Source organism: Sus scrofa, chromosome 5 (assembly GCF_000003025.6).
Source record: "Sus scrofa isolate TJ Tabasco breed Duroc chromosome 5, Sscrofa11.1, whole genome shotgun sequence".
NCBI classification, from domain to species: Eukaryota; Metazoa; Chordata; class Mammalia; order Artiodactyla; family Suidae; genus Sus; species Sus scrofa.
In genome coordinates this window covers 9,929,725-9,956,998 of record NC_010447.5, presented here as the reverse complement: position 1 = coordinate 9,956,998, position 27,274 = coordinate 9,929,725, and the positions used below count along the sequence as shown (strand labels likewise).

Below are 27,274 nucleotides of genomic sequence, written 5' to 3'. Positions count from 1 at the left end.
CGCAGCCCCGCCTCCTCCCCGCCCCGCGCCGGTCGCCTGCGGGTCGCGCCCGGAGCTCGGAGAGGCGCCGGGCAAGGCCTCGCCGGAGCCGCAGCTGCAGCCGGAAACCAGCCCCAGGGTGAAGCCCCGTCCCGGCCGAGCCCGGAGCCGGGTCCCAGCCCCGCGCGGCTCATGGCGGGGCCGCGGGGCGCGCTGCTGGCCTGGTGCCGCCGCCAGTGCGAGGGCTACCGCGGCGTGGACATCCGCGACCTGAGCAGCTCCTTCCGGGACGGCCTGGCCTTCTGCGCCATCCTGCACCGGCACCGGCCCGACCTGCTGTGAGTGCCGGGAGGGAGGGCGGCCGGGGCGCAGGGCGGCGCGGGCTGGAGCTGGGGACCCCCGCCCCCCTCAGTGACGCGGAGCCCGGGCGGCGGCAGGCGCCGCCCCCGGAGACCCAGACGCCGACCCTCCCGCGGGCCCCCGGCGCCTCGCGGGACGCTGAGACCCCTCCACCCAGGGCGCCCCTCCCCCATTTGGCCTTTGGATCCCGCCCCCTGGGTCCCTGAGCCCGCCCCGCATGCCGGTCCCAGGGCCCGGTCCGAGCCCCGCCCCACAGGGCTCCGGACCGGAGCCCGAGGCCCCCAGAACCTTGACTCTTTGAGGGGACACCGAGCCCTCCTCAGGGATCCCGAGCCTTCCTGGCACTGGACTCTCCAACAGGCACCCTGATCAGCACCCCCCAACTCCCCGTGAGGCCTTGAGGCCGTGTTCCCTCTGTGGGGCCCCCTGGCTCAGAGAACAGTGAGCCCTAGCTCTCTGATTCCCCCATCTTGCCTCAGGGCACTAGCACAGTGCCTGGCACAGAGGAGACCCAAGGTTAGCAGAGGTCGGATGAGTGGCTATAACCCTTCCCTTAGTAGAACACAGACTTGCCTCTGCGGGTGTGTGTCTTAGCACACTCCCGTCCACCCTTGCGCAGGGAGGCTGAGAGCCGACTCCTAAGGTCCAACGGACAGGCAGCCCTGAGGGGCTGCTCCAGGGTGTGAAATGGGCCCCTTCTTGCCCCTGGCTGCCCAGTGAGGCTCCATGGGACAATTTATTCAGACCCTAGAGCGGTTGACTTCCTCTGCCACTGGGCCCTGGAACCTCTTCCATTCATTCATTCATTCATTCATTCACTTACTCACTCATTCACTCATTCATCAAACACCGAGTGCAAGTTAATCTGGCGCCTGCCATTCCTTGTACCTCCGTCTCATCTGCAGATTAGACACGAGAGTCATGGTCCTGGCCCATCTGTGGACAGCCTCTCAGACAGGGCTCCCCGCCCCACCCCCACCCGGAGCCTGGCAGCGTCTGGAGTCTTTGTGTTTCTGTTCCACCTGTGCCCCCCAAGGACAGCCCTGGGGAGGCTTTGGTGAAGGAGAGAAGGAAGGGAAGCATTGCTTCCAGGGTTCAAGTGTGTATGTAGATGCATTTGTTTATTCTGTACCTCCTCGTCGTACTGTGTCTATGGGTGGTGGGTCGAGCCGTGGAGGAGAGGGTTTGGGGGGGGGATAGATGCAGAAGTGAATGAGACAGGTGATGTTGGTGGGCCGCCGCCCACTGTGGGACACGTGATGCAGGGTAAGGGGGGCTCAGGAGCCGAGGCTTGAAGACTGGAGAAGGGCACCCAGACCGGACCCTCGTGTTCGGGCTCGAGGGGTCTTCTGTTGTGGTTGGGGGGCAGATGGTGAGGCAGAGGCAGGACCAGTGTGTGAGAGGACTCGGTGCCGAGCTAAGCCTCGCGATGGACCTGAGGCTGCCAGCACAAAGCACAGGCGGCCTGAGTTGCGGTCGGCTCCTCTGAGTCCTAGGGGTGCAGCCTTGGCAAAATCCCCGGATCCCTCCAGGCATCAGTTTCCTCATCTGTGAAGTGGGCTTGATAACAAGCCCTACCCCACAGGATCTTTGTGAGGACGAAATGGGATAATGCACATCCTTGAAATTAGTTATCCTAAATGGTGTCATTAGGCAGGAAGGGGTGACGAGAGTGTCTTATTCCTTCATTTATTCCACAAGCAGCTGCAGAGTTCTGCTCTCTGCCTGGTAATGGAAACAGCAACCAGCCAACCGAGGATAAACCCCGCACAGTCTCCCATGGCCTTTGGGAGTGTTGATAACTCCACGTAGGAAGTGCTACATCAGAGGGCCAGGCTGGGAGGGCCTTTCACGGGTCACGAAGTCTTCAAGGAGATAGGAGGAGCCGAGGGAGGCCGATGGAAGGGCATTCAGGGCAGAGGGACCTGCTGAGCAGAAACAGAGCAGGGAGGGCCAGGGCCTGTGGCTGGGCCAGAGTGCCGAGGGCCTCCTGGTGGCTAAGGAGGACAGTGGGGACCACGGGGGAGCCACGTGGATTTTAAGCAGGGAAGGGCTGTGGCTAGAGTTGGTATGAAGCAGAGGGCAGCTTCTCTCCCGAGGAGAGATCCAGAATCAGGTCCAGGCATTTATTTGCAAGGCAGGCCAGCATTGCTGCCAGCCCATTGCACAGGAGAAAAACTGAGGCCCGGGCCCTATGTAAGGTATAGTAAGGACCTCAGCGATGGGTAGGGGAGGCTTTCCATGAGAGCAGGGGTCAGATAGGGGCCAGGGCAAGAACCGTCTTCTAAAGTGGTTCAAGCTCCCAGAACCTTGGGCCCAGGCGTCTGCGGAGGACAGGGGGCAGGGGAGGGGGCTGGCTCCTTTCACCCCCTAATTCAGGCTTTTTTTTTTTTTTTTTTTTTTGCTTTTTAGGGCCACACCCATGGCATATGGAGGTTCCCAGGCTAGGGGTTGAATCAGAGCTACAGCTGCCGGCCACAGCCACCGCCACAGCAACGCAGCCACATCTGTGACCTACATCACAGCTCACGGCAACGCCCAATCCTTAAGCCACTGAGCAAGGCCAGGGATGGAACCCTCAACCTCATGGTTCCTAGTCGGATTCGTTTCTGCTGCGCCATGATGGGAACTCCAATTCAGGCGTCTTTAAGTTCCCTGGAGGGCAGGGACCCTAAGGCCTTCTTTTCTGTGCTCCTCGTCTCCCCCAGAGCCAGCTAGAACTTCCCAGGCCTTTGCGAACTCTCCGAAAATGATGTTTCCCAAGTCCAGATGTTGATTAGGGACAAAGGTAGGGGAGGGGAAGAAGCAAAGGAAACATCGTAGTGTCTTGGGGACCTTGGCAGTTTTCAGCTGTTTCCAGCACTCATTCATTCAGCAGACACTCGCGGAGTGCCTGCTGAGTACCCGGGACCAGGGCGGGTGTTGGGTACAGGACGTGAACAAAATGTGACCCCGGCCTTCTAGGAACGCTGCTGGGGAGACTGAGATAAACGGCTCAGACCAGTGGCTTTCCTCTCATTTGGTCTCAGGACAAGCTTTTGTTGGGGGCTGGGCTGGTGTCAATGTCACACTCTTCAGGAGTGGCAAACTGAGGGGAGGAGGCAGGGACCCAGCAGAGGGGAGAAGGAAGCCACCTGGCATGAGGTGGCAAAAGGGGCTGAAGCTCATATGCCATTTCCCTCCCCCTCCCCGGTCCACCTGGCCTTGGGTTTGCAAACGGCCCTCTCCTGCCTTGGCCCACTGTTCGCCCGCTATATCTTGGACTCTGCCTGGAGAAGCTGGGGTCGGGGCGGGGAGGGCAGGAGGAGACGGGCTCTCCCAGGCCCAGACGCTACCCATCCTCCCCACCAGCCTGAGAGGTGGGAGCTGAGCTTTCCCCACTTCGCAGATGGGTAAATCAAGGCGGCAAGGACTGCTGCCCAGGGTCACTTAGCCTCGCCTGGGAGAGCAGGACCCAGGACCCAGATGTTGGAGGCTGTGCTGCCCGCCCCGGCCTCTGGGCCCACGTCCCAGGCAGTCAGACTGCAGTTTTCAGCCGTAGAAGGATAAAGCTTCGGGCGGGTGCACCCTGGAGGCTGCTGAGCATGAAGGCTGGGCCTCCTCTGCTGGTTTTAGCGACTCCGACAGCCAGAGCTGGGCAGTGGGGTGGGGGTTAAAGCTGGGAGTCCCCCCAGGACAGGGCCTGCCCCTTCTTCCCACCTGTCCCAGCTCAGAAACTGGGACACCCTTTAGGGCTCCCCCAAGGCTGGTGCCCCCAGGAGTGGTCCAGTGGGGTCAGGCCAGCCGTTCAGCGCCAGCAGCTCTGGAGAATGTAATATTGCCAGGCTGGTTCAGACTTGTTCTATTCCTGGCCCCACTGAAACAACATTCCTTCTTGGGCTGGGCTGGGGATTCAGGAAGCTGGCGTGGCTTCTCCAGGTTTGTGACATGCAGTGGAAGGACCAGAAAGATGGATTCCCAGGGCTGGGTGGCTTCCCTGCTCTGAGCCTCAGTGTCCCTATCTGTAAAGTGGGGTCACTACCTGTTAAGTAGAGTTAAAAATAAGTAAATTTAAAGCAGGAGCTCAGCCCGGTATCCATTGTGAGGTCAGCACTCTGCGGATGTCCCCACTGCTACCAGCATCAGTCCTGGTCTTTTTTTTTTTTTTTTTTTTGGCTTTTGAGGGCTGCACTCACGGCATATGGAGGTTCCCAGGCTAGGGGTCCAATCGGAGCTACAGCTGCCGGCCTACACCACAGCCACAGCAACGTGGGATCCGAGCTGCATCTTCGACCTACACCACAGTTTACAGCAACACTGGATCCTTGACTGATTGAGGGAGGCCAGGGATGGAACCCGCATCCTCATGGATACTAGTTGGGTTCGTTAACGGCTGAGCCACAACGGGAACTCCTGATCTTAGTTTTGTCTTTGCCACTGAGTCAGGACGTGGCTTCCTGGGGGATAAACTTGAACCTGGGACTTTTCAGCCCCGCCCTTTCTCAGTGATTTCCAGCCTCTACTCAGAGGCCTTCGGGGCCTTGAGCTCATCCTCTGCCCAGGTGCTTTTTGCCCCCATTTCCTCCTCGACACCCCACCACCCGTCCCCAACCCTGCTGAGGCCCAGGCTCAGGCTGAGTCACCTCCCCTGGTCACACCCCGGCCCCAGCCCCCTCCTCAAGGTTCCTCCTCCCCTTTGCCTCCTACAGAGATTTTGATTCACTTTCCAAGGACAATGTCTTCGAGAATAACCGTTTGGTGAGTCCCCTGGAGAGATGGAAGTGCGAGAGACTGTGTACGTTGTAACTGGGCCACCGGGCCTGCCCCTTCTCCCGGTCACTGGTCACCATGTGGGGCCAGAGCTGGGCGGAGCCCACAGCCACCCCCGCCCTGGTCCCCCTCATCCCACCGAGAGCGAAGCTGGGCTGGTGATGAGTGGTACCTGCTGACCCTACCTCCTCTTCCTCTTCCTGCTGTGGCTTCCTCCGCAGGGCACCCCAGCCTCCCCCCCCACCCCCACCCCGCTTGCACCTGCACCGACCCCCACACTTCTCCCCGCTCTGCCCCCATCTCCCACCCTCACGTCTGCCCCCACCCCAGGCCTTCGAGGTGGCTGAGAAGGAGCTGGGGATCCCTGCTCTCCTGGACCCCAGTGACATGGTCTCCATGCGTGTCCCCGACTGCCTCAGCATCATGACCTACGTGTCCCAGTATTACAACCACTTCGCCAGCCCCGGCCAAGGTGAGAGGGGTGCCCCCGCTGTGCAGGGCAGCTGGCCCTGGGGGCGGGGCTGGGGCCGCACCCTGCTGTTTGCTGAGCTGCAAACAGGCCTGGGGAGGCAGCACCTCCTTCATTTACTGCCTGGCTCATTCACTCCTTCATTCACTCGTTGCAATACTTACCGAGTGAAATAACCCTGGGGGCCCACGTGGAGCCCACAGTCTTGTGGAGACAGACCACAAACACTGGAGCCAGCAACTGAGCAAAATAACATCAGAGGAGACAAAGCGAGTTCACCCGCCCTCTGGGAGTTCACCTTTGTCACCCACCCTTGCTTCCTGTTTGCAGACACTTCCCTGGGGTTTTTCCTCCAGCTGGCAAGGGGTCCTGCAGGGCGGCTGTGCACACCGTCTTCCTTAGCCGTGACCTTCAAGGCCTGAGAACCACGAGGCAGGGGAACTGTGGGGGGTAGGGGCTGCCAGGGTATTTCTCTGCTCTGGGTCAGGTCTCTGGGTGGCTATTGAGTCTCCAGCTTGGAGAGTCCCCGTGAGAGTCCCCACGCGGGAATCTCTCCTGGGGCTGCCTTGCCTTCCGCAGAGAGGAAACGGGCCCAGGGAGGGGAGGGAAGCGAGGATCCCAAGGTCACACAAGCAGGAAGACCAAATCCGGGCGTCCCGACTCCTGCGCCGTGTCACTGCTGCCACGGTTCCCCGGCCTCCATCACGGTCCTTCCTGCTGCTGTCTGTGGGGACAGTCTCAGCCTGTCTCTTAGAGTGGTATCCTATCAAGTCAGGGAATTTTTTTCTTCCTGAGAGTAAAACATGCTTACTGTAGGCAATTTAGGACAATAGGAAAGAGCATAAACATTTTAAAATTTAAATAATCTGTTACTCCCCCTCCCCCACCCCCAGCTATTTCTCCCCAGGGATCGATATTATAACTGAACCAATCACATGTGTATTTTACTAGAAACCAAAACGAAAGTATTTCTCAAGTGTGGAGTCTTTGGTGAGGGGCGGCATGGACTGCACTTTGTTGCTCTGCTACTTGCTGTCTGGGTGACAAGGGGCCACGTGTTGGTGAATAAGACTCACCTCTTGGTGAATAAGCGTTGATGGGAGTAAATAAGGAAGTGCGAACCTGTGTCTGGCCCTTAGTTAGGACTCAAGTTACTGCTGTTACTGCTTTTCTTTCTTTCTTTTTTGGTGTCTTTTCTAGGGCTACACCTGCGGCATGTGGAGGTTCCCAGGCTAGGGGTCGAATCGGAGCTACAGCTGCCGGCCTACATCACAGCCACAGCCACGCAGGATCCGAGCCGAGTCTGCGACCCCACCACAGCTCACGGTAACGCCAGATCCTTAACCCACTGAGCAAGGCCAGGGATCAAACCTGCAACCTTATGGTTCCCAGTCAGATTTGTTTCCACTGAGCCATGACGGGAACTCCCTCTTACTGCTTTTCTATTCCATTGGTTAGAGTTTAACTTGCTGACCAGAGATCACAATTCAGTCTCATCTTTAGAGGGAGATTTCCCTGTTGCCAAATTCCCATCTCTCTACTAAGCTCCTCTCTGGAGGGCCCCCTTCCTGGGACCTGGGGGGGTGAGTGGGTGATGGGGGCCCTGGGTAATACTGTGCACGGTGCCTTCGCCATTCCTGGCACATTCTTTCGTACTCATCCTCTCATCTCCACACTTTGCCTCCTCCAAGAAGCCTGCCCGGATATACTCCAAGTGCTCGTGTAGCCCCCTGCCCCGTGGGGAACATGTACAACTCTGGTTCCTGCATCCTCACTGGGCACCTGGGGGTGAGGGCGCCCTGTTGGCCCAGCTCCCTGCGCTGTGTCCAGGCGAGACCCCCCCCCTCCCCCCAGGGCCTGCAGGGATTCTTGTCGCTAAAGGCACAGCTTGTGCTTTCTGTACAACTCGGCCCCTAAATGCAAACCATTTTTATCCCACCTGCTGCTCAACCAGAGGAAACACAGCGAGGTGTTCCAACCCTGGAGGCGAAGCTGGCTCTTGGACTCCCGCAGATGGTTCTGTTCTGTTCTGTATTTTCTGGGTGAGGAGAGGGATTTCGAGGGCAGTTTTGACCAGGCTTGACTTTCACTGCATTGGGTAACTTGGAAGCTGTCCCTGGCTGAGAGGCCGCCGTGCCGTGTTCACTGTTCATCTCGTGACAGGGGTGGGGGCCGATGATCCTGTGACCCCCAGGAGCCACAGCCTGGACTAGAACTGGAGGGTCCTGGAAGGAAACCCAGTGGCCCCTACAGGGTGGCAGGTGTCATCAGGATAAAGTCCCATTTCTTAGCAGAGCCCCTAAGGGCCTCTCCCCACTTGACTTAAGCCACTCACTGCCCCAGCTGGAGTGATGCGAAATTTCTTGGGCTGCTTTGACTCCATCACATTCCTTTACTGCTAAATCTTTCTTCTTTCTTTTTTTTTTTTGGTCTTTTTGCTATTTCTTAGGGCCGCTCCTGCGGCATATGGAGGTTCCCAGGCTAGGGGTCCATTCGGAGCTGTAGCTGCCAGCCTACGCCAGAGCCACAGCAACGCGGGATCTGACCACGTCTGCGACCTACACCACAGCTCATGGTAATGCCGGTTCCTTAACCCACTGATCAAGGTCAGGGATCGAACCTGCAACCTCATGGTTCCTAGTCAGATTTGTTTCCGCTGCACCACGGCAGGAACTCCTGGTCCTAGTATCTTGCTTACTCCTCTCTCTTCCCCTATAGACCATCTCTGTTTAGTTCACAGCTTCGTGGCTCCAGCACCTGGCACTTATTCATTTAATAAATATTCACTGAGCCCCTACCGTGTGCCATGCACTGTGCCAGGTGCTGGGGGAGAGCTGAGAATGACACAGACTCCCAGAGCTTGCAGTCGAAAGGATGGGGGACGGAGGGAGAGAGCAAAAAATTAATACAATTTCAGCTGAGTCTGACGAGGAGACACGGTGAAGGGTAAAAAGCAACGAGAGGAGGAAGTGGCTATTTTAGGTGAGTAATCAGGGAGGGCCTCTCTGAGAGGTGGCATCTGAGCTAAGCCTTGAACAAGGTGGAGGAGGAGGCCATGCAAAGATCTGGGGAGGAGTATTCTAGGGAGGAGTATTCTAGGGCAATGGGGGGCTATGTTCTCCAGGGAGTGGGGCTGGAGAGGAGGTAAGGACGGGGGCGGTGAGGAGTGAGACCTGATTGGGTTGCTGGGCCTCCAGAATTTTCGACCGTGACTCACGATAAGACATACGTTTGGGAATTCCCGTCGTGGTGCAGTGGTTAATGAATCCGACTAGGAACCATGAGGTTGCAGGTTCGATCCCTGCCCTTGCTCAGTGGGTTAACGATCCGGCATTGCCGTGAGCTGTGGTGTGGGTCGCAGACGCGGCTCGGATCCCACGTTTCTGTGGCTCTGGTGTAGGCTGGCAGCTCAGCTCCGATTAGGCCCCTAGCCTGGGAACCTCTATATGCCACAGGAGTGGTCCAAGAAATGGCAAAAAGACCAAAAAAAAAAAAGACATAGGTTTGCCGTTACAATCCATGTTCTTGCGAACGTGTGGCACTGAAATGAGTTTCAGGAAATGGTTCTTCTGCTGACAACAGGCGATGCCTGCAAGTATTTTCTATTCTGTTTCATCTTTACCATGTGCTGGTTGCAATCCACTCGATGGATTTCAGGGTCCATGAATGAATTGTGACCTGAAGTTCGGGCAGCGCTATTTTGACCACAGTAAGGGACTTGGATTGTATTTTTTAAAGAATTATACACTAACAATGTTTTGTTTATTTGTTGGTTTTTTGTTTGCTTTGTATGCAGTTCTCTAAATTTGGGGTTTTTTTTGTTTTTCTTTTTTGGCTGCCCCCGTGGCATATGGAGTTCTCAGGCCAGGGGCCAGGTCTAGCCACAGTTGCATCCTACCCTGCTGCTGCGGTAGCGCCAGATCCTTAACCCACTGTGCCGGGCTGGAGATTGAACCTGCGTCCTGGCCTTGTAGAGACTGCCGATCCCGTTGTGGCAGAGTGGGAACTCCTGGGGGGTGTATTTTAATTACTGGGCACAGTGGGTATTTGCTGACGTAATGGAAGAGTGGGGTCTTGGAGGAGGGCAGCCAGGGGATGGGTTTCTTCTGGTTCAAGGGCGTGCAGGCAGGGTTCTGGGCCACACTTGCCCACCTGGGCACGGGCAGGGCAGCTCCCTGGCCCCCGCAATCCAGACCCTCTTCTCGAACCTTCAGGTTGGCACCAGTGATTCCTCTCCTTGCCTTCCCTTAACCCCCCTTGGCCTGACGGGAGGACAGCTACCCATTTCTTCACGTCCTGGGCACTGTTGGTTCTGTGATTGTCTTGGTGCCTTATCATTCATGCTGCCCCGTGCAGTGGGAGTCAGTGTCCCACCTTGTAGAGGCGTGATGAGGTTGGGGACTCCCTTGGCACTGGCTTGGAAGTGGAGGCGTCCCCTGGCCTTCATAACAAGGAGCCTGGTCCCACTGTGTCAGGTGGTCCGCCCACAGGTGGCGGCTGCAGAGCTCACAGCTCAGGCCAGGTTGGGCCTCCTGGGACCCCAGGGTCTCCAGCTGCCTCAGGGCCTCTTTTTGATCTCTTGGCAGCCGGTGTCTCACCACCCAGAAAGGGCCTGGCACCCTCCTCCCCCGCATCCGAAGCAGCTGCTTCAGTGGAACCAGGAGACAGGGCTCAGGTAGGCAGATGCCAGGGGTGGGTGGGTGGGGTGGGGGCCCCTGCCGGGTTCGGAGGGTGTCCTCGCTTCTTTTGTGGTGGCTTTGGAAGTAGAGTCTCATAGGTCAGGGCGGGGGGCAGAGGCAGGGGATGGCCGGCCTGGGAGGGCCACGGGGCATCCACGGCACACGCTCCATCATGGGCTGACAGACGCACACGTGTGATACTGCAGACTCCCCTTGGTTCCTGTTGAGACAGCCTTTCACCTCCTAGTGTGATTCTGTTTAATACTCTCCATAAGCCTGGGAGGTGGCGATTGTGTGTCCTGAGGTACAGATGAGCAAACTGAGGCTCAGAGAGCTTTGGTCATTTGCCCAAGATCTCTCAGCTGGGAAGTGGGGGCCTGCCCCGTCAGTCCCCTGCTCTAGGATGCTTAACAGGTGACACCAGCCTTTCGCCCTGCACAGCACTTCACAGTGTGCAGAGGGATTTTCCCTACCTGGTCCCATCTGCTCCCTGCTGGAGGCGCTCCTGAGAGATGGAGAGCCCGCCCAGGGTGGGTGCCCAGGGAGCATGTGCAGGCAGGGCTGAGACAGTGGGGGCTAGAGGATTCCACTCGGCAGGGGGGAACCCAAGGCCCAGAGATGAAATGGCTTGCTCAAGGTCACAGTGCTTAGAAGTTGAGAAGCTGGGATTTAAATCGCTTGGCTGGGGAGTTCTCTGATGGCCTGGAGTTCTCTGAAGGCTCCTGTGCTCTCACCGCTGTGGCTCTGGTTGCCGCTGTGTAGCTCAGGTTCGATCCTTGGCCCGGGAACTTCCACATGCTGCTTGTGTGGCAAAAAAGAAAAAAACAAAAACAAAACCAAAAAAGAGAGAGAGGGAGAACCTGAAGTAAACGTCAAAACTCTCATAAAATAAATAAATAAATAGGGAGTTCCCGTTGTGGCTCAGCGGTAACCAAACTCACTAGTATCCATGAGAACATGGGTTCAATCCCTGGCCTTGCTCAGTGGGTTAAAGATCCGGTGTTGCCATGAGCTATGGTGCAGGTTGCAAAGGTGGCTCAGATCCCTTGCGGCTGTGGCTGTGGTGTAGGCCGGCAGCTGCAGCTCTGACTGGATCCCTAGCCTGGGAACCTCCATATGCCGTGGGTGCAGCCCGAAAAAACAAATAAATAAACCACTCGGCTCTACTTGGGGAGATAGAGAAGGCAGACGAGGTGGACCTAGGAGGACAGTACCTGTCAGGGAAGGCTTACCTGCAGGCCTGAGAGGGACAGGTGCAGCTCAGGGAAAGGGATTATACAGCCAGAAGCTGCCGTTCTGGTGGAGAGGACCTCCAGACACCGAGTCAGGATTTTTATGTTTCCAACCTGACTCTGACCTTGAGCAAGTCTTTCTTTCCCCCTTTCTAGGCTTCCGTTTCCTTATGTGCAAAGCCGTGGCAGTGTCCCACCCTCCGCCCCTGCGGGGCTCTGATGGCGCGTGTTAGCCCTGTGCACACTTGGGGGTCGGGCACCATTACAGGGGGAGTGGGGGATGTTCTTGAACAGGATGGCTGGTGACCCTGACCCCACCCTTCCATCTGCTCCCCGTCGATTCCCTGCAGGATGAGGAGCGCTCCTCGGGCAGCCTGGCGGAGCAGGGTGCCCACCGGGCCCCCAGCAGTATCTGCGCAGCCTGCCAGCAGCACGTGCACTTGGTGCAGCGTTACCTGGCCGACGGCAAGCTGTACCACCGGCACTGCTTCCGGTGAGTGGCGGGAGCCTGGGGGCGGGGAGCTCCCGTGGGTCAGCACCAGGGTGTGCCAGGCCCCCTGCCAGGCGCTTCATGCATCGTGCGTATCCCTGCTTTGCTGAAATGAACAAACTAAGGCCAAGTGAAGGGAGAAGACTTGCTCAGTCACTGAATTAAGACAGAAATAGGCCAGAGCTCTTTTTTTTCTTTGACTGTGAGAGTTCCTGGGCCAGGGATCGAACCTGCGCCACGGCAGTGACAATGTCGGATCCTTAACCAGCTGTGCCACAAGGGGAACTCCTAGGTCACAGTACTTTGAGACTAAGTACCTGATGATGATTATCGAGCAGACTAGTCTTTAAAAAGCCATTGAAAAAGAAAGTGTTTTTAAAATTAAATTAAAAATCTTTGTTTTCCTCTTTTTTTTTTTTTGCTTTTGTTTTTTCTAAAAGAAAGCATTTTTTTTTTTTCTTTTTTGTCCACACTGGTGGCATATGGAAGTTCCCAGGCCAGGGATCAAATCTGAGCCTCAACTGTGGCAACACTGGATCCTTAACCCACTGCACCAGGCTGGGGATTGAACCCACGCTACCTAAAAGCCAGCGTGGATCCTCAACTCACTATGCCACAGCTGGAGATCCAGAAAGCAATTTTTAAAAACTTGCTTTGAGTGTGTGGTTTGCAGGAGAAGCCAGCTTAAAGCAAATGGAATAAGAGGCGGGGAAAATAAAAATGCTTAGAGAATGTATGGAAACATTTTACATGTTATGAAAGAAAAATTAGCAAAGAAGATTGAATAGGAGTTCCCATCGTGGTGCAGCAGAAACAAATCCACCTTGGAACCATGAGGTTGCGGGTTCAATCCCTGGCCTCACTCAGTGGGTTAAGGATCTGGCCTTGCTATGAGTTGTCGTGTAGGTTGTAGACGCGGCTTGGATCCTGTGTGGCTGTGGCAGAGGCCGGTAGCTACAGCTCCGATTCGACTCCTAGCCTGGGAACCTCCACATGCCGAGGGTGCAGCCCTAAAAAGAAAACAAAAAAAGAAAAAAGAGAAGATTGAATAGTCAAGGCAAACCAGTGACTGAGGGTTGCAGTGTGTATTCAGTTGTGGGTGTGTGTGGCAGCTGGATCTGGAACCCCAGGGATCTGATTGCAGAACTGAGCGGTCATCGGGGAAGAATCTTGAGGGAGGGAACCACTGTACCACGTCAGTCTTATCTGGCCACCAGGGCAGTATTTTGAAACCTTTTTCTGGTGTCTCCCAGTAAGACATACATTTGACGCTGTGACCAGTTGCAAATCCATCCCTGAAATCAATCTGGTATAAATAGCTGCACAACTGGAAGTAGAGTTTCATAGAACACAAGTGTGATACAGTCTGATATATTGTATTTTATTCTATTTCATAAAAAAAAAAACAAAACCCAAAAGAAAACAAAAAACCCTCGTTGGGTGAAAAAACCACTAAATTGATTTCTTGAGCCACCAGTGAGTGCTCACATGCACACTGCTGGAACCTCCAAGGGGGAAACCTCTGCTTCCCCTTGCAGCAGAAACTGAAGGCGTGTTTCACAATTTATGTTGCTGATTTCACGTGGTTTTATTGTTCTATGATTCTGACATTTCCCATTTTTCCTTTTCTGCTGGAAAGTTCTGGGTACTGAGACAGGATCCAGGCGGGCAGTTGGAAGGAGGGGAGGATACAGCCTTGGCCGCTGGATGAGGGGTAACCAGCCCCCTGGGGTGGGCTGCCTGGCTAAGTTGATCCCCCACCCTGACTCCTGTTCTCCCTGGCAGGTGTCACCGGTGTTCCAGCACCCTGCTCCCTGGGTCTTATCAAGATGGGCCGGAGGAGGGCACCTTTGTGTGTGCAGAGCACTGCGCCAGGCTGGGCCCTGGTGGGCGGTCGGGGGCCAGGCCCGGACCCCCCCCACAGCCAAAGCAGCAGCAACTTGCAGGAGAAGCCAAGGATGTGGAGGCAGTCGGCCCCAGCCCTAACGCGGCTGCAGGGGCTGCAGAGGCTGAGGCGGACATGCCCAAGGCCAGCCCCGAGGCCCGGCCCCAGATCCCCACCAAGCCCAGGGTTCCTGGCAAACCACAGGAGCTGGCCAGCCCCCCGGCCAGCCGGCCCACACCCGCCCCCAGGAGGGCCTCCGAGAGCACAGCCCCGACGCCCCCCACGCCCCGGCCCCGCTCCAGTCTGCAGCACGAGAACTTGGCGGAGCCGGGAGGCAGCAGCGTCCTGGTGAACGGTGAGCAAGGGTCCAGCTGGGGCCAGGCTCTCCCTGGAACGCGCCTGGCGTTTAAATGTCCGCATGCTTGGGGATGTGCATCGGGTCGCACTGTCTGTGCCTGTGTGTGTGCTATGTGTGTGGCAGGGCTGACTGGTGCTGAGGTTATTATTATCATTTTTTTAAATTGTTTTTGTAGGGCCACACTGCGGCATATGGAAGTTCCTAGGCTAGGGGTCGAATTGGAGCTGCAGCTGCTGGCCTACGCCACAGTCACAGCAACACCAGATTCAAGCCACATCTGCCACCTACACCATAGCTCATGGTAACACCAGATCCTTAACCCACAGAGCGAGGCCAGGGATTGAACCTGCATCCTCATGGATACTAGTTGGGTTCATTTCTACCGAGCCACGATGGGAACTCTGGTGCCGAGGTTATTAACTCACGCAGCAAGTAGTACCGAGGCCCCTCTGTCCACGTTTTGTTCTCCTTGTTGTGGGGACACAGATCCCTGCCCCTGACTGCCCCATCCTGTGTGTGCCAGGGTGTTTGTGTTCTTTCGTATCTGTCTTTTTTTATTCTTTTTTCTTTTTTGGCTACCCCCTGGCATATGGAGTTCTCAGACCAGGGATTGAATCTGGGATCTGTGACCTGCGCCACAGCTGCAACAACACCAAATCTTTTAACCCACTGGGCTGGCCCAGGGATCGAACCTGCATCCTAGTGCTACAGGGATGCTGCCAGTCCTGTTGTGCCACAGCAGGAACTCCTTGCGTCTATCTTGTATGCTTCAGTTTCCGGGTGTGTAGTGAGTACACGCCATGTGTCCCAAGTGTTTCCGGCACTCTGTGTCCACACTCAGGAGAGCTCCCCTCCCACACCCAGCCCGTCCACACCCGATGTCTGGCAGGGGAGAGCTGGGGGCTGGGGGCAGGGGACAGGGGAGGGTGTGGCTCTGGTCAGCAGGCGCCTGGGGCACTCCCCAGGCCAGCCTGAACTGCAGTGGAGACCCCTGCTGGCCCCCTCTCTGTAAGGGTCTCTCTTGTGACCTCCCTAGGCTTCCTGAGCTCATGGAAACAAAATTTCCTGTAACCCGAGATGTGCCGGGCAGCTCTTATCAGTGGAGGCCCCAGGGGAGGGAGAGTCCCAGGGTCTCCCTCCGCGACTGGTTCTGTTCCATGCTTGCGGAAGCCCGTTCCTGGGCTGCGTGCTGCAGATAGAGACTCTGTTCAGACCTATTTGTGCCTTGGAGGCACTGCCCATCTCAAGGGAGAGACAGATAAAGACACAGACACAGAGGTTTTGGTAGAATGTAGAAGTCTTTTATTGTGGGATTCTTGGAGGACACCTGGGAGTCAGGGGAGGCTTCCCGGAGGAGGTGACATTGGGGTTGCATTGAGAGGCAGTATTTCCTGTCCACTTTGGGGAAGTGTTGGAAGGGCACTTGGGTTCCCCCTTCTTCTTCTTCTTCTTCTTTTTTTTTTTGTTTTGTTTTGCTTTTTAGGGCCGCACTTGGGGCATATGGAAGTTCCCAGGCTAGGGGTCGAATTGCAGCTGCAGCTGCTGGGATCTGGGCCGCGTCTGTGACCTACACCCCAGCTCACAGCAACACCGGATCCTTAACCCATGATTGAGGCCAGGGATCGAACCCATGTCCTCATGGATCCTAGTCGGGTTTGTTTCCGCTGAGCCACAACAGGAACTCCGGGTTCCCCCTTCTCAACTGAAAGGCAAATGGGGTCTCCGGGTGTCCGGCCTTGTCCCTTTGCCCTTCTTTACCTGTCGCCTTTGGTGCTTATCTAATCTCCCTGAGTGCTGGGCTGGGGAGGTACCAGGGTGCAGATGAGGTTGCCATGGCCACCTGGAGTCCGTGACCTGCTGGGTGGGAGGGAAGGGCACTCCTGGGTGAGCCAGACACTTTGGGTGGCTCCCTGGGTGCCCTGCTCTGCTGTGTGGCTCACGGCTGCCCATGAAGGCCTGTGTCACTCTCCTTTCACATCTAGGGAAGCTGCACGAACCCCCTGTCCCCAAGCCCAGAGGGACACCCAAGCTGTCAGAGAGGTATGCTTGCTCTGAGGGGGGCTTTTAGGGCTCTGGTGGGGGGGAATAGGGGTCCCCCTGGGGTTTGGGTGGGTAACAAGGCCATGTGACCCATCAGTGCACCCTCCTGAGAATGTGCAACGCTCATCTGGTGGGGGGCAGGAGCCTGTGCCCACATCCCCTTCCCTGTGCCCGCCACCCCCATGCCCTGTCTTCTCTCCTGTGGGCAGCAGTGCCTGGTGGAGATGGCCACCTCTGGGGTCCCTACACCCCTCCAAGCCCCCGCTGCCTCTGTAACCAGGGAGGCCGTGGCCTCGCGCCTAGAGAATTAGAAGTAGCGTATAGAAAGACCCAGAAAAGCTCAGCTGTATACCCGGCTCAGATCCTGGGCCCCAGGGACCCTGCGTCATAGGCAAGGACATCTATTTCAGGCGTTCTTTGGGAGCTGTGCTTCCCCTGTGTGGTCCATGTTGGGGGTAGGGGGGAGAGGCAGAGACAGAGGGTGGGGAAGAGAGGCCCCCCCCCCCCGTTTGTTTCAGCTTTGGGCCCAGACCGGCCCTGCTGGGCTGGGGCGAGAGAGAAGGTGAGGTTTCTCATCCGGCCCCTTGAGATGCACTCAGTACCATCTCGGGAGAGAAGAAGGCCGCCCCCCCTTGCCTCCTAATGGTTTCTGCCTCTTCCCGCCTCTGTCCAGGACGCCACCCCCCAGGAAGGACCCCCCATGGATCACACTGGTGCAGGCAGAGCCAAAGAAGAAGCCAGCCCCCCTCCCCCCGAGCAGTAGCCCTGGGCCGCCACCGCCACCGCAGCCGCAGGGCCAGGACAGCAGGCAGGTGGAGAACGGAGGTGTGGCCGAGGTGGCCCCACGGGGCCTGGAGGTGGCCACCCTGGAGTCCAAGCCCTATAATCCCTTTGAAGACGAGGAGGAAGAGCCCCCAGCTGCCACCGGCTCTGCCCTGGCTCACCCGGAGTCCACAGCCAAGTCCCTGCACCCCTGGTATGGCATCACCCCCACCAGCAGCCCCAAGACAAAGAAGCGCCCTGCCCCCCGAGCACCCAGCGCGTCCCCCTTGGTGAGTGCAGATCCCGACAGCCGGGACCGTGGGCTTGGGCACCTGGGTCAGCCCAGGGCCGGGGAGGGTATGTGGTGCCACAGGATCCCCTCAGGCCAGGGGCTCAGGGTTTCATGTGTGTCCTCGGTTGATCCTAGAGCCAGTCTGTGGGGTGGGTATCATGCCCCATTTCACAGATGAGGAAACCGAGGCACAGAGAGGGTCATAACACTTAACCAGTGGAGGCAGGATTTGAATCCAGGCTTCAGACTCTATACTCTTTTTTGGGTGCAGGGGAGGGGGGGCTGTTGGGGGCTGCACCGGTATCATGTGGAAGCTCTCGGTCCAGGGATCGAATCTGAGCCGCAGCTGCGGCAACGCTGGATTCTTAACTCACTGCGCCAGGCCAGGGATTGAACTCATGCCTCAGCAGTGACTAGAGCCACTGCGGAGATACCACCAGGTCCTTAACCTGCTGTGCCACAGCAGGAATTCCCGGACTCTATGCTCTTCATCCTGTGTAGCCCACCTCCCAGGGCTGTTGTGAGAATTAGAGGGTTATCCGCTGACGTGCTTAGTGCAAAGTCGAGCTCGTGGAAAGCTCCAGGCAGGGATTACCTCCAACCCCGCCCATCTAGTCACCCTCCAGTGGCCAGGCTCAGACTCTGATGCGGCTGCGTGATGCACCGCTAGTGACTTTGAGCCGTTCCTTCCCGGTGTCGGTCCTCAGTCTCCCCATCTGGGAAATGGAGGTGACGGGCCAGCCCCTGCGCGCCGTGCCTCCCTCCGCCCGGCACACCCGCTCACTGTCTGGCAGTCTTCTTGAGTCCTGTGCCTGCTCTACCACGGCTGGGGTCCGGCTGCCTCTGAGACTCAGTGGGAGCCCCTCAGACGCTGGGGCCGAGAGCACATTAGTGGTAATAGAGGCAGGGGCTCAGGCGGCCCTGCCCTGCTCCAGCCCCTGCGGGCGCCCTGGGACCCTCCAGCTGAGCGTGGTGGGCCAAGGGGAGGTGGTGGGCAGGGGTGGGCTGCAGCCGATGGAGGGAGCTCCGAGTCAGACACAGCGGGGTCCAGCCCCAGCCTCCTCCTCTCGGAGGCGCAGAGACCCTAAAGCGTGGCATCTGTCATCTGCGTGAGGATGACAGTGGCACAGGACAGCGCCTGGCTTGCCCGAAGCTGGCCTCCTCTAGGGCTGCCCCCCGCCGCCCTCCTTCCCACCTCTGCTCGGATCGGAGGCAGAAGAGAGGCAGACAGAAGCGAGGCTTTTTGGCCTTTTCGGTTTGGCTTTGCTGCGGGTCGGATCAGACGTGGGAGGGGAGGTGGAGGCTGCAGCCAGGCTGCACGAGGAAGCGAGGGCCGTACAGAAGCCACGAGGCGGCCCGCCAGAGCCCGAAGAGCACGCCATGAACTCGGGCGATTTGTCCACCAGTGACCTTGGCCCTATCACGTGTGTGCCAGGACCTGTAGCTCTGTTGGGAGTGGAGCCTGTTAGGTGAGGCTGGAAGGCCTGACGGCTGCCCCCTCACGTGACACCCACTTGTGCGTTTGTACAGCTCTCCACGCCTCCCGCCTGTCACACTCGGAGCCACCCTCAGCCACCCCGTCGCCAGCCCTCAGCGTAGAGAGCCTGGCGTCTGAGAGCTCCAGCCAGCCGCCCAGCACGGAGCTTCTGGAGCCGCCAGTCGTGCCCAAGAGCTGCTCAGAGCCTGCTGTCCACGCCCCTGGCACCCCGGGGACCTCAGCCAGCCTCTCCGCCAACTCCTCCTTGTCGTCCTCCGGGGAGTTGGCGCAGCCCAGCGTGGACCGGACGCCTCAAGCCAGCCCTGGCCTTGCCCCCAGTGCTAGGGGCAGCCCGGGTCCCCCGCCAGCCAAGCCCTGCAGTGGCGCTGCCCCCACCCCTCTCTTGCTGGTTGAAGACAAGAGCCCTGCGCCGTCCCCCGGCACCTCGTCCCCACAGCTCCAGGTAAAGGTGAGTGCCTCACCTTCCCCCCAAGCTGCTGTCCTGTCTCGTGGACCTGGGCCTGGTCTCCGGGCAAGAATGTCCAGGGCCTTGCATGTTCACTGACCTTTCTGTGCCCATCTACCCGTTCAGCTGCCGTTCACTGGGGCACAGCTCCATCTCTCCATCCTGCCATCCACTGGCAGACTTCCTATCACCCGTGGACCTGGCCCCGGGCCTGGGCCTCCACGTGTTGAGGCATCTGGCTCCTTTTTACCCACGAGCCCGTGCTCTTGCCCATCTATGACGCATCCACAAGCCACCATTCATCCTTCTGTCCACCCTTCCTTTCACTGAGGCCCTGTCTGTGCCAGACCCTGAGCCCCCCGCCTCCCGGGGGCTCCCCGTCTGCTCCAGGAGGCAAACCGAGGAGTTCCTCTTGTGCCTCAGTGGGGTAGGAACCCAACATAGTATCCATGAGGAGGCCTCGCTCAGTGGGCTAAGGACCTGGCGTTGCTGAGGCGTAAGTCACAGATGCAGCTTGGCTCCCACGTGGCTGCGGCTGTGGCTGTGGTGTAGGCCAGCCGTCGCAGCTCTGATTCGATCCCTAGCCCCGGGACTTCCATATGCCGCAAACGCAGCCCCAAAAAAAAAAAAAAAAGAGGCAGGTCTAAATTCTTCTTCTACAAGGCCGCCTGGAATAGAGCTCAGCGGGGAGGGAAGACTCCCTTCTGGGGGCCTTTTCCTTCTCCGGGACCTCAGTCTCCCCTGCTGTAAAATGGGCAGATGCTGTTCACTGAGTGCCCCCTGCCTGCCGGGTGGCCTGGGCTCCAGAGCTGAGGCCCGTGTTCCCCGGGGCTCAGAGCCGGGTCGGGCTGAGGTCCTGCAGTGACTGCAGGCCTTGTGCAGTTTCCAGTTGGGGGGCGCGGGGAGGAGGGGCTGGCCCTCAGCAGGCAGAGGACCCAGGAGTCCCAGCTCCTGTGGTGTGCCACTGCGGGGCGGGGGCGGTGGGGCACAGACAGCCCCTGCTCCTGGCTCCCCTCCCAGGCCCGTCCCACGTTCTGTCTCCTCTGGGCGCCAGAGTGAGCACCCTTCCCAGGGGGCTCGTTTTCCGGATGAGCTTTGTGGCTGGTGGAGCCCTTGTTTCTCAGGGCCATGCCAAGAACCAGGGGTCGCCAGGGGTCAGGACATTCTTCTGGGCACCTGGTTCACGAGGGGCCCTTGCCTGCAGCCAGAGTCCCCTTGCGCCACCAGGTTCTGATCCCTCTCTTTCTCCCCGACTCTGCAGCCCTCTGAGGGCCCAGGCTCGTCCAGCCCTGGGAGCCAGGGACGGCCAGGCAGTAACACGCACTGGCTGTCACCCAGGGCTGACCCACCTGACAGAGGATGAGTCTGGGGAGGGGCCCGAGCTGTTGGTTTGTGCGCCTTTCCAATGTCATTGAAGCTTCCCTGGCCTGGGCCACAGCCTCCTGTCCAACTCTGTCGCCAGCTGCTGTGTGACTGAGAGAAGGCCCCGCCCCGTCTCTGGGCCTCGGGCTGCTCCGAGGAGCCCTGGGTTCCTCGATTCGGGGGGGTGGGGGAAGGAGTTGAGTTTGGATGCCCCTCCCCTTCCCCTGCAGGCAGCCCCCTCTAAGCCCCCGTTTCTTGTCCTGAGGTGTGCGAAGGGTTGGTTTCAAGGGGTTCTGTGGCTGAGAAGGGCTGAGAACCCTTGAGAGACTCAGGGCCTTCGGGCTGTTTGGTCTTGCTGGGTCCCTCCTGGTGTGGCCGTAGAGGGTGTGGGCAGAGCCCCAGGTGGGCTTCCCTTTGGGGCCCCTCACCCCCGACCCTAACCCCTAACCCCAGGATGTGCAGCAACTCCCAGAGGCAGTGGGATGGGGCCTTGGATGGGTGCTGCCCTGTGGGGACCCACCTGTCTCCTAACTTCCAGAGCAGCCTCCGGGCGGTGAGCAGGGCTCCTCCTTCCTGAAAGCCGGGTACACATTCCTGGAGCACTCCACTCTTCTGCTTCTCATGAGCTGGGGCAAGAGGTTGGAAGGTGTTGGCATCACTCGTGTGGCAGGCAGGACCTGGGCCAGTGTTGGGCCTCAGAGAGAACAGGGATCTCCCCAGAGGGACAGAAAAATGCAGGGCCAGGAGTCCCGTTGTGGTGCAGTGGTTAACGAATCCGACTAGGAACCATGAGGTTGCAGGTTCGATCCCTGGCCTCACTCAGTGGGTCAAGGATCCGGTGTTGCCGTGAGCTGTGGTGTAGATCGAAGACGCAGCTTGGATCTGGCATTGCTGTGGCTGTGGTGTAGGCTGATAGCTGTAGCTCCGATTTGACCCCTAGCCTGGAAACTTCCATATGCTGTGAGTGTGGCCCTAAAAAGACACGAGACCTCGAGCCGATCCTACCCCTCTCTGCTCTTGGGTTTCCTCGGTTGTGAAATGGGTGTGACGCGACCCACTTGGCGGAGTGGTTGTGAAAACTGAACACGGGCGTACAGACGTATCTAGGGCTGCAGCTGCACGTGGGAGGCGCTGGGAAATGGATGTGTTTGCTGAGTGACTGCTTCAGTCTGGATGCTGGGAGAGCCACTCTCTGCCTGGGGTCCCAGCCCCGTGCCAGGCCCGCTTTCCCTAGTCCTGCATGAGGTGGCTGCCAGGTCTTACTGCCCCCACCCTTGACACTTCTGCTGTCATGTCTCTCTGCCTGTAGTCTTCCTGCAAGGAGAATCCCTTTAACCGGAAGCCGTCCCCCACAGCGTCCCCAACCATAAAGAAGGCCACCAAGGGCTCCAAGCCAGCGAGACCGCCTGCCCCAGGACACGGCTTTCCTCTCATCAAACGCAAGGTGGGATTTCCCGTTGTGGCTCAGTGGGTTAAGAACCGGACTAGTATCCATGAGGATGTGGGTTCGATCCCAGCTCAGTGGGGTAAGGATCTTGTGTTGCCGTGAGCTGTGGTGTAGGCTGTGGGCTACAGCTCTGATTCGACTCCTAGCCTGGGAACCTCCCTATGCCTCGGGTGCGGCCCTAAAAAGACACACACAAAAAGCACAAAACCAAAAAGACCCCCAAGCTACAGCTGGGAGCCCTGGAGAGCTGGCTGCTTTGGGCCTGGATCCCCCCACACACACGCCCTTGGTGGCCTGAGGCTTCCTGTAGGACTCTGCGACAGGATGGGCTGTCTGGGCGGCTTCCTTTGGATGTTGGATGTCGGAGGCCCGGATGGGAGATTTAACTTGCAGCCAGGGGGGATTTTGAGCAGATCAGCTGTTCTCGACCAAAAGCAATGGGTGATGCGTGTCACTTGTTACTTTTACAAAATAGCAGTTCAAGGAGCAAACCGTCACGTGACCAGTCCCACTTAAACAGCCTAAGAGTGTTTTCAGTTTCTCTTCCAGTGGGGCTCTCACACCTATGACATCTTTTCTGGAGTGGCAGAGGAGGGGGAGGAAGTTGCCACAAGAGGCAGGAAGTTGCCTCCTCCGGGCGTGCCTGTCGGCCCTGGGGCTGGGGATATGGAGGGGCTGTGGCACCCACTCCTCGCCACCCCGGGGTGTGGCACAGAGCCGGGGTGCTGGGCCCGTGCTGGCCGGAGAGAGGAGGGAAGCTTCTGGACGCAGGCCTGGGGGGGGGGGGGCTGTCCTTCAGGTGACCGGGCGCCGTCGTGCAGGTCCAGGCTGACCAGTACATCCCCGAGGAGGACATCCACGGAGAGGTGGACACCATCGAGCGCCAGCTGGATGCCCTGGAACACCGCGGGGTCCTGCTGGAGGAGAAGCTGCGTGGCGGAGCGAATGGTGCGGGAGCTGTGGGGGGGCCTGGCCGGGGGGACCCGGGGCAGGAGGGAGCCTCTCTCCCTGGGGAGGAGCCACCGTGGCCCCTTTGGGGATGGGGACTGCCGGCGGCCCTGACCTCAGTCGGCCTCTGCCTTCCAGAGGGCCGCGAGGATGACATGCTGGTGGACTGGTTCAGGCTCATCCACGAGAAGCACCTGCTGGTCCGGCGGGAGTCCGAGCTCATCTACGTGTGAGTGCTCCCTCCCCGGCCCCCGCCGCCTCCCCAGGACCCGCAGAGCTTAGGACCCAGACGCCGCCCTTCTTCCCTCATCACCGACGGCAGCGGGCAGGCGGCCGGGACCTGACCGATGGTCGCCTTCTTCCCACGCTCTAGCTTCAAGCAGCAGAACCTGGAGCAGCGCCAGGCCGACGTGGAGTATGAGCTCCGGTGTCTTCTCAACAAGCCAGGTGAGTGTGGTCCCACCTGCTCCTGGACCCAGGCCCCGGGGCCTGGGGACTCGAAGAGCCCTGGTAGGGGACGCATGGGCCGACTCTGTGAGCAAGGCCGGAGGGCAGGACCGGCAGGGGCTGTCTGGGTCTTAACGGGTGATAAATAGGCTCGAGCCGTGAGCCCGCATGGTGGCCAGCGTGGGGCTGTGACATCTGTGGTGCTGGGATGACAGGCTTGCAGAGAGCACCAAGCCCAGGGGCAGACGGGCCTGTTTTGGCCCCCTCCTCTCCTGGAATGTGTGGGGAGGCAGGTCCCTGGGGGGAGAGCAGGGGCCTGTCCAGGGGCAGCTCTGTGCTCATGGCTGTTAGTTGAGAGCATGGCAGGCTCAGGTGGCAGGGGCGGGGGATGGTGGAGGTGGAAGCGGGGATGGCGAAGGCGCCCTGCACAGCGTGGCTCAGAATGACCCGGGGAGGCCGGGTGTGGGATGTGCTGAGAATGGAGCAGGGGCGGCGGGAGGGCTTGGCATGGAGTCAGATAGTCCGTGTTCTGCCGCTAACTTGCTGGGTGACCTCAGGCAGCTTGCTTAGCCCCACTGAGCCTCAGTGACTTCGTATGTAAGACAGGAGTGAAGATACCTCCCTGGTAGGGTATTCTAGGGACCAGCAGATGGGTGTGGAAAAGAGGAGCTGACGTTCCTGTTGTGGCACAGCGGAAACGAATCTGATTAGCACCCATGAGGTTGTGGGTTCAATCCCTAGCCTTGCTCAGTGGGTTCAGGATCGGGTGTTGCCGTGAGCTGTGGTGTAGGTCACAGACGCAGTTTGGATCCTTCATGGCTATGGCTCTATGTTGTAGGCTGGCAGCTACAGCACCAATTCGACCCCTAGCCTGGGAACCTCCATGTGCTGCGCCTGCAGCTGTAAAGAGACCTCCCTCTCCAAAAAAAAAAAAAAGAAAAGCAAAGGAGCTGATGGCTGATGGTTCCTATGTGGCTGAGTTGGGGTCTGTGGCCATGACATGGAGTGAGCACAGCTGTGGGCAGGGAGAGACCGCAGGAGTCTGTGGAGCCCGGCCTGTGACCACTTCCTATGGCCCAGGCAGTAGGCATCAACGTTTCCATTTAATGGATGAGGAAATCAGAGCTAGAGAGTTTGAGAGTCTTGCCCGCTGGTGGTGGAGCTGGGCTTTTCTCCATGTCTCTGACCTGAGCCTGTCCCTGTACACACAGCCCCTCCTGCCTTATGGGACAGTGGCCCTGATTTCCCACTGACCAGGGAACTTGGGAGGCTGCATGAAAGCCAAGGCAGGAGTGTTCCTGAGAAGTCACAGAATGTCCCAGCCCTCCACTGCCATCTTTAAATTACTCTCCAATCTCCAGAGGCTGGGGCGGGGCTGCCACTCAGAGGGAGGCACAGCGACGCCTTGTGGCTGGAGTGGGCGCAGCACCTCTGTACCCCAGGCCAGCCTGGCCCTGGCTTTTGTTTTTGTTGTTGTTGTTTTTAAGCGTGTGGTTGATTTACAGTGTTGTGTCAGGCCCTGGGCTTTTTGTGCTGGGTCTCCAGTCCTCTGTGTGGTAGCGGCACATCCTGGGCTCGTCATCCTGTCCCAGATGTTGCCTCTGGAGGCTGAGAATGGTTTGTAAGGCCCCAGATGGGCTGAAGACCCCTAAGACTACAACTGTGGCAGCTTAGGGGTGTTAGGCTGCCTGGGTACGAGCTTGGCTCCACCCTTGCTGTGTGACACTGGTTAAGGACTTCTCTTCTCCAAGCCTCAGTTTTCTCCCATGTAGGTTGGGCACATAACTTACCCAGGCTCCAGATTTAGGAAGTAGCAGATTGCGAGTTGAACTGAGCTGGCGATTTCAAAACCCACGTCGTCCCCAGAACTGTGCTGGGCCAGTGGCTCCTGAGTTTTGGCAGGAGGTGGCAGTAGGGTGTTGGGGCCTGGCTGAGGGATCTCAGGGTGTTTATTTCAAGATGAGGAGGCCTGTGGAGGGAAGGTCAAGTGTGGGCATCCGTCCCCGGGGAGCCTGTGGGCTGGGCAAGGGGACTGTCAGGGTGCAGCTGGGCCTCCGAGGGGGGTCCTGTGGGATGACTCAGGCTCTTGAGAGGAGGCTGCAGGGACAACAGGTGTCCGAGACAGCGAGGACACCTCCTGGCTGGGCTCCCTGCCCCCAGGCTCCCCTTGAGTCCACCCTCCTTCATGGCATTAGATGAATGTCCCCGTGTGCCACTTGGGTCACATCGCTTCTCCAGCATGAGGACCCCTGGTGGGGGGGAGTCCGTGTCTTCACACACACACACACACACACACACCCGGTCTCATTCTGGCCAGCCCGCTATTGGAGGCTCTCAGCAGGCCCAGCCTGAATCCTGCCTCCCCAAGGAACCACCTAGTGAAGGAATGTTTGTTAGGTGGATGCGTGAACAGAAGCAGGAAACTCTTTGGCCTGTGCTGGTCTCTCTCTGTGCTCAGAAGGTGCGTCGCGCTGGCCCTGGCAGAGCCCCCGTGAAGAGCGTTCTGGCAGGCAGACTGGTACCCTTGATCTCTTCAGTATACAGCCTTCATTTCTCCAAAAACCTGTAACCCCCCCCCATCTGGGCCCCCTCGCTGCCGTCGAGGTGTCTAGCGCGGGGCTGGTCCACAGCCGCCCTTAGCACTCAGGCGTGGGTTCCTCGCTTCTTAGGACTCAGCTCCCCACCTTTTCTCCTTGGGCAGAAAAGGACTGGACCGAGGAGGACCGGGGCCGAGAGAAGGTGCTGATGCAGGAGCTCGTCACCCTCATCGAGCAACGCAACGCCATCGTCAACTGCCTGGACGAGGACCGGCAGAGGTGCCGGGGCTGGGGGCGGGGTTCCTCGGGGCTTCCTGTGGGCGGGGCCTCCCTGCAGCCCTCCCGGCGCAGCCCGGGGGGGGGGGGGGGGCCGGGCCTCGGAGTCTAGACGGGCGGAGAGTCACTGGCCCTTCCTCCTGTGGGACACTCCGCTTCCCTTTCCCACTTCAGGGAGGAAGAGGAAGATAAGATGCTGGAAGCCATGATCAAGAGGAAAGGTGAGGCAACGCTGTATACACACTGCTGCGGACGGTTACCAAAGACCCGCTGAATACACAGCGATTCCACGCTATACTTTGGAATAACCCATGCGGGAAGAAGAATGGAGATACGGGAGTTCCCGTCGTGGCGCAGTGGTTAATGAATCTGACTAGGAACCATGAGGTTGCGGGTTCGATCCCTGCCCTTGCTCAGCGGGTTAACGATCCGATGTTGCCGTGAGCTGTGGTGTAGGTTGCAGATGCGGCTTGGATCCCGCATTGCTGTGGCTCTGGCGAAGGCCAGCGGCTACAGCTCCAATTCGACCCCTAGCCTGGGAACCTCCATATGCCACGGGAGCGGCCCAAGAAATGGCAAAAAGACAAAAAAAAAAAAAAAAAAGAATGGAGATATATACACTAATTCACTTTGTTATACACCCGAAACCTATACAATATTGTAAGTCAACTATATTCCAACAAAATTGAAAAAAAAAAAAAAGAGGAGTTCCCATTGTGGCTCAGCAAGTTAAGAACCTGATAGGAGTTCCTGTCATGGCTCAGTGGTTAATGAACCCAACTAGTATTCATGAGGTTTCGGGTTCGATCCCTGGCCTCACTCAGTGGGATAGGGATCTGGCATTGCTGTGAGCTGTGGTGTAGGTCGAAGACACAGCTCAGATCCTGCGTTGCTGTGGCTGTGGTGTGTAGGCTGGCACCTTCAGCTCCGATTCGACCCCTAGCTTGGGAGCCTCCATAATCTGTGGGTGTGGCCCTAAAAAGACAGAAAAAAAAAATAAAAAGAAGAACCTGACATAG

General features: G+C 58.4%; 1 protein-coding gene across 1 annotated transcript in view; it reads left to right on the top strand.

Annotated features, from left to right (window-relative positions):
- The window catches only part of MICALL1 (MICAL like 1), a 32,351-nt gene continuing 5,077 nt past the window's right edge, over positions 1–27,274 (top strand). The window contains exons 1-15 of the mRNA XM_021091499.1: positions 1–317; positions 5,028–5,076; positions 5,419–5,560; positions 10,144–10,232; positions 11,819–11,961; positions 13,744–14,198; positions 16,184–16,241; positions 16,915–17,297; positions 18,826–19,241; positions 21,910–22,044; positions 22,869–22,995; positions 23,134–23,224; positions 23,369–23,442; positions 26,144–26,258; positions 26,430–26,476. Of these exons, the coding sequence (XP_020947158.1) occupies positions 172–317; positions 5,028–5,076; positions 5,419–5,560; positions 10,144–10,232; positions 11,819–11,961; positions 13,744–14,198; positions 16,184–16,241; positions 16,915–17,297; positions 18,826–19,241; positions 21,910–22,044; positions 22,869–22,995; positions 23,134–23,224; positions 23,369–23,442; positions 26,144–26,258; positions 26,430–26,476 (2,470 nt within the window). The 5' untranslated portion in view covers positions 1–171. The remainder of the gene's footprint in view (positions 318–5,027; positions 5,077–5,418; positions 5,561–10,143; positions 10,233–11,818; positions 11,962–13,743; positions 14,199–16,183; positions 16,242–16,914; positions 17,298–18,825; positions 19,242–21,909; positions 22,045–22,868; positions 22,996–23,133; positions 23,225–23,368; positions 23,443–26,143; positions 26,259–26,429; positions 26,477–27,274) is intronic.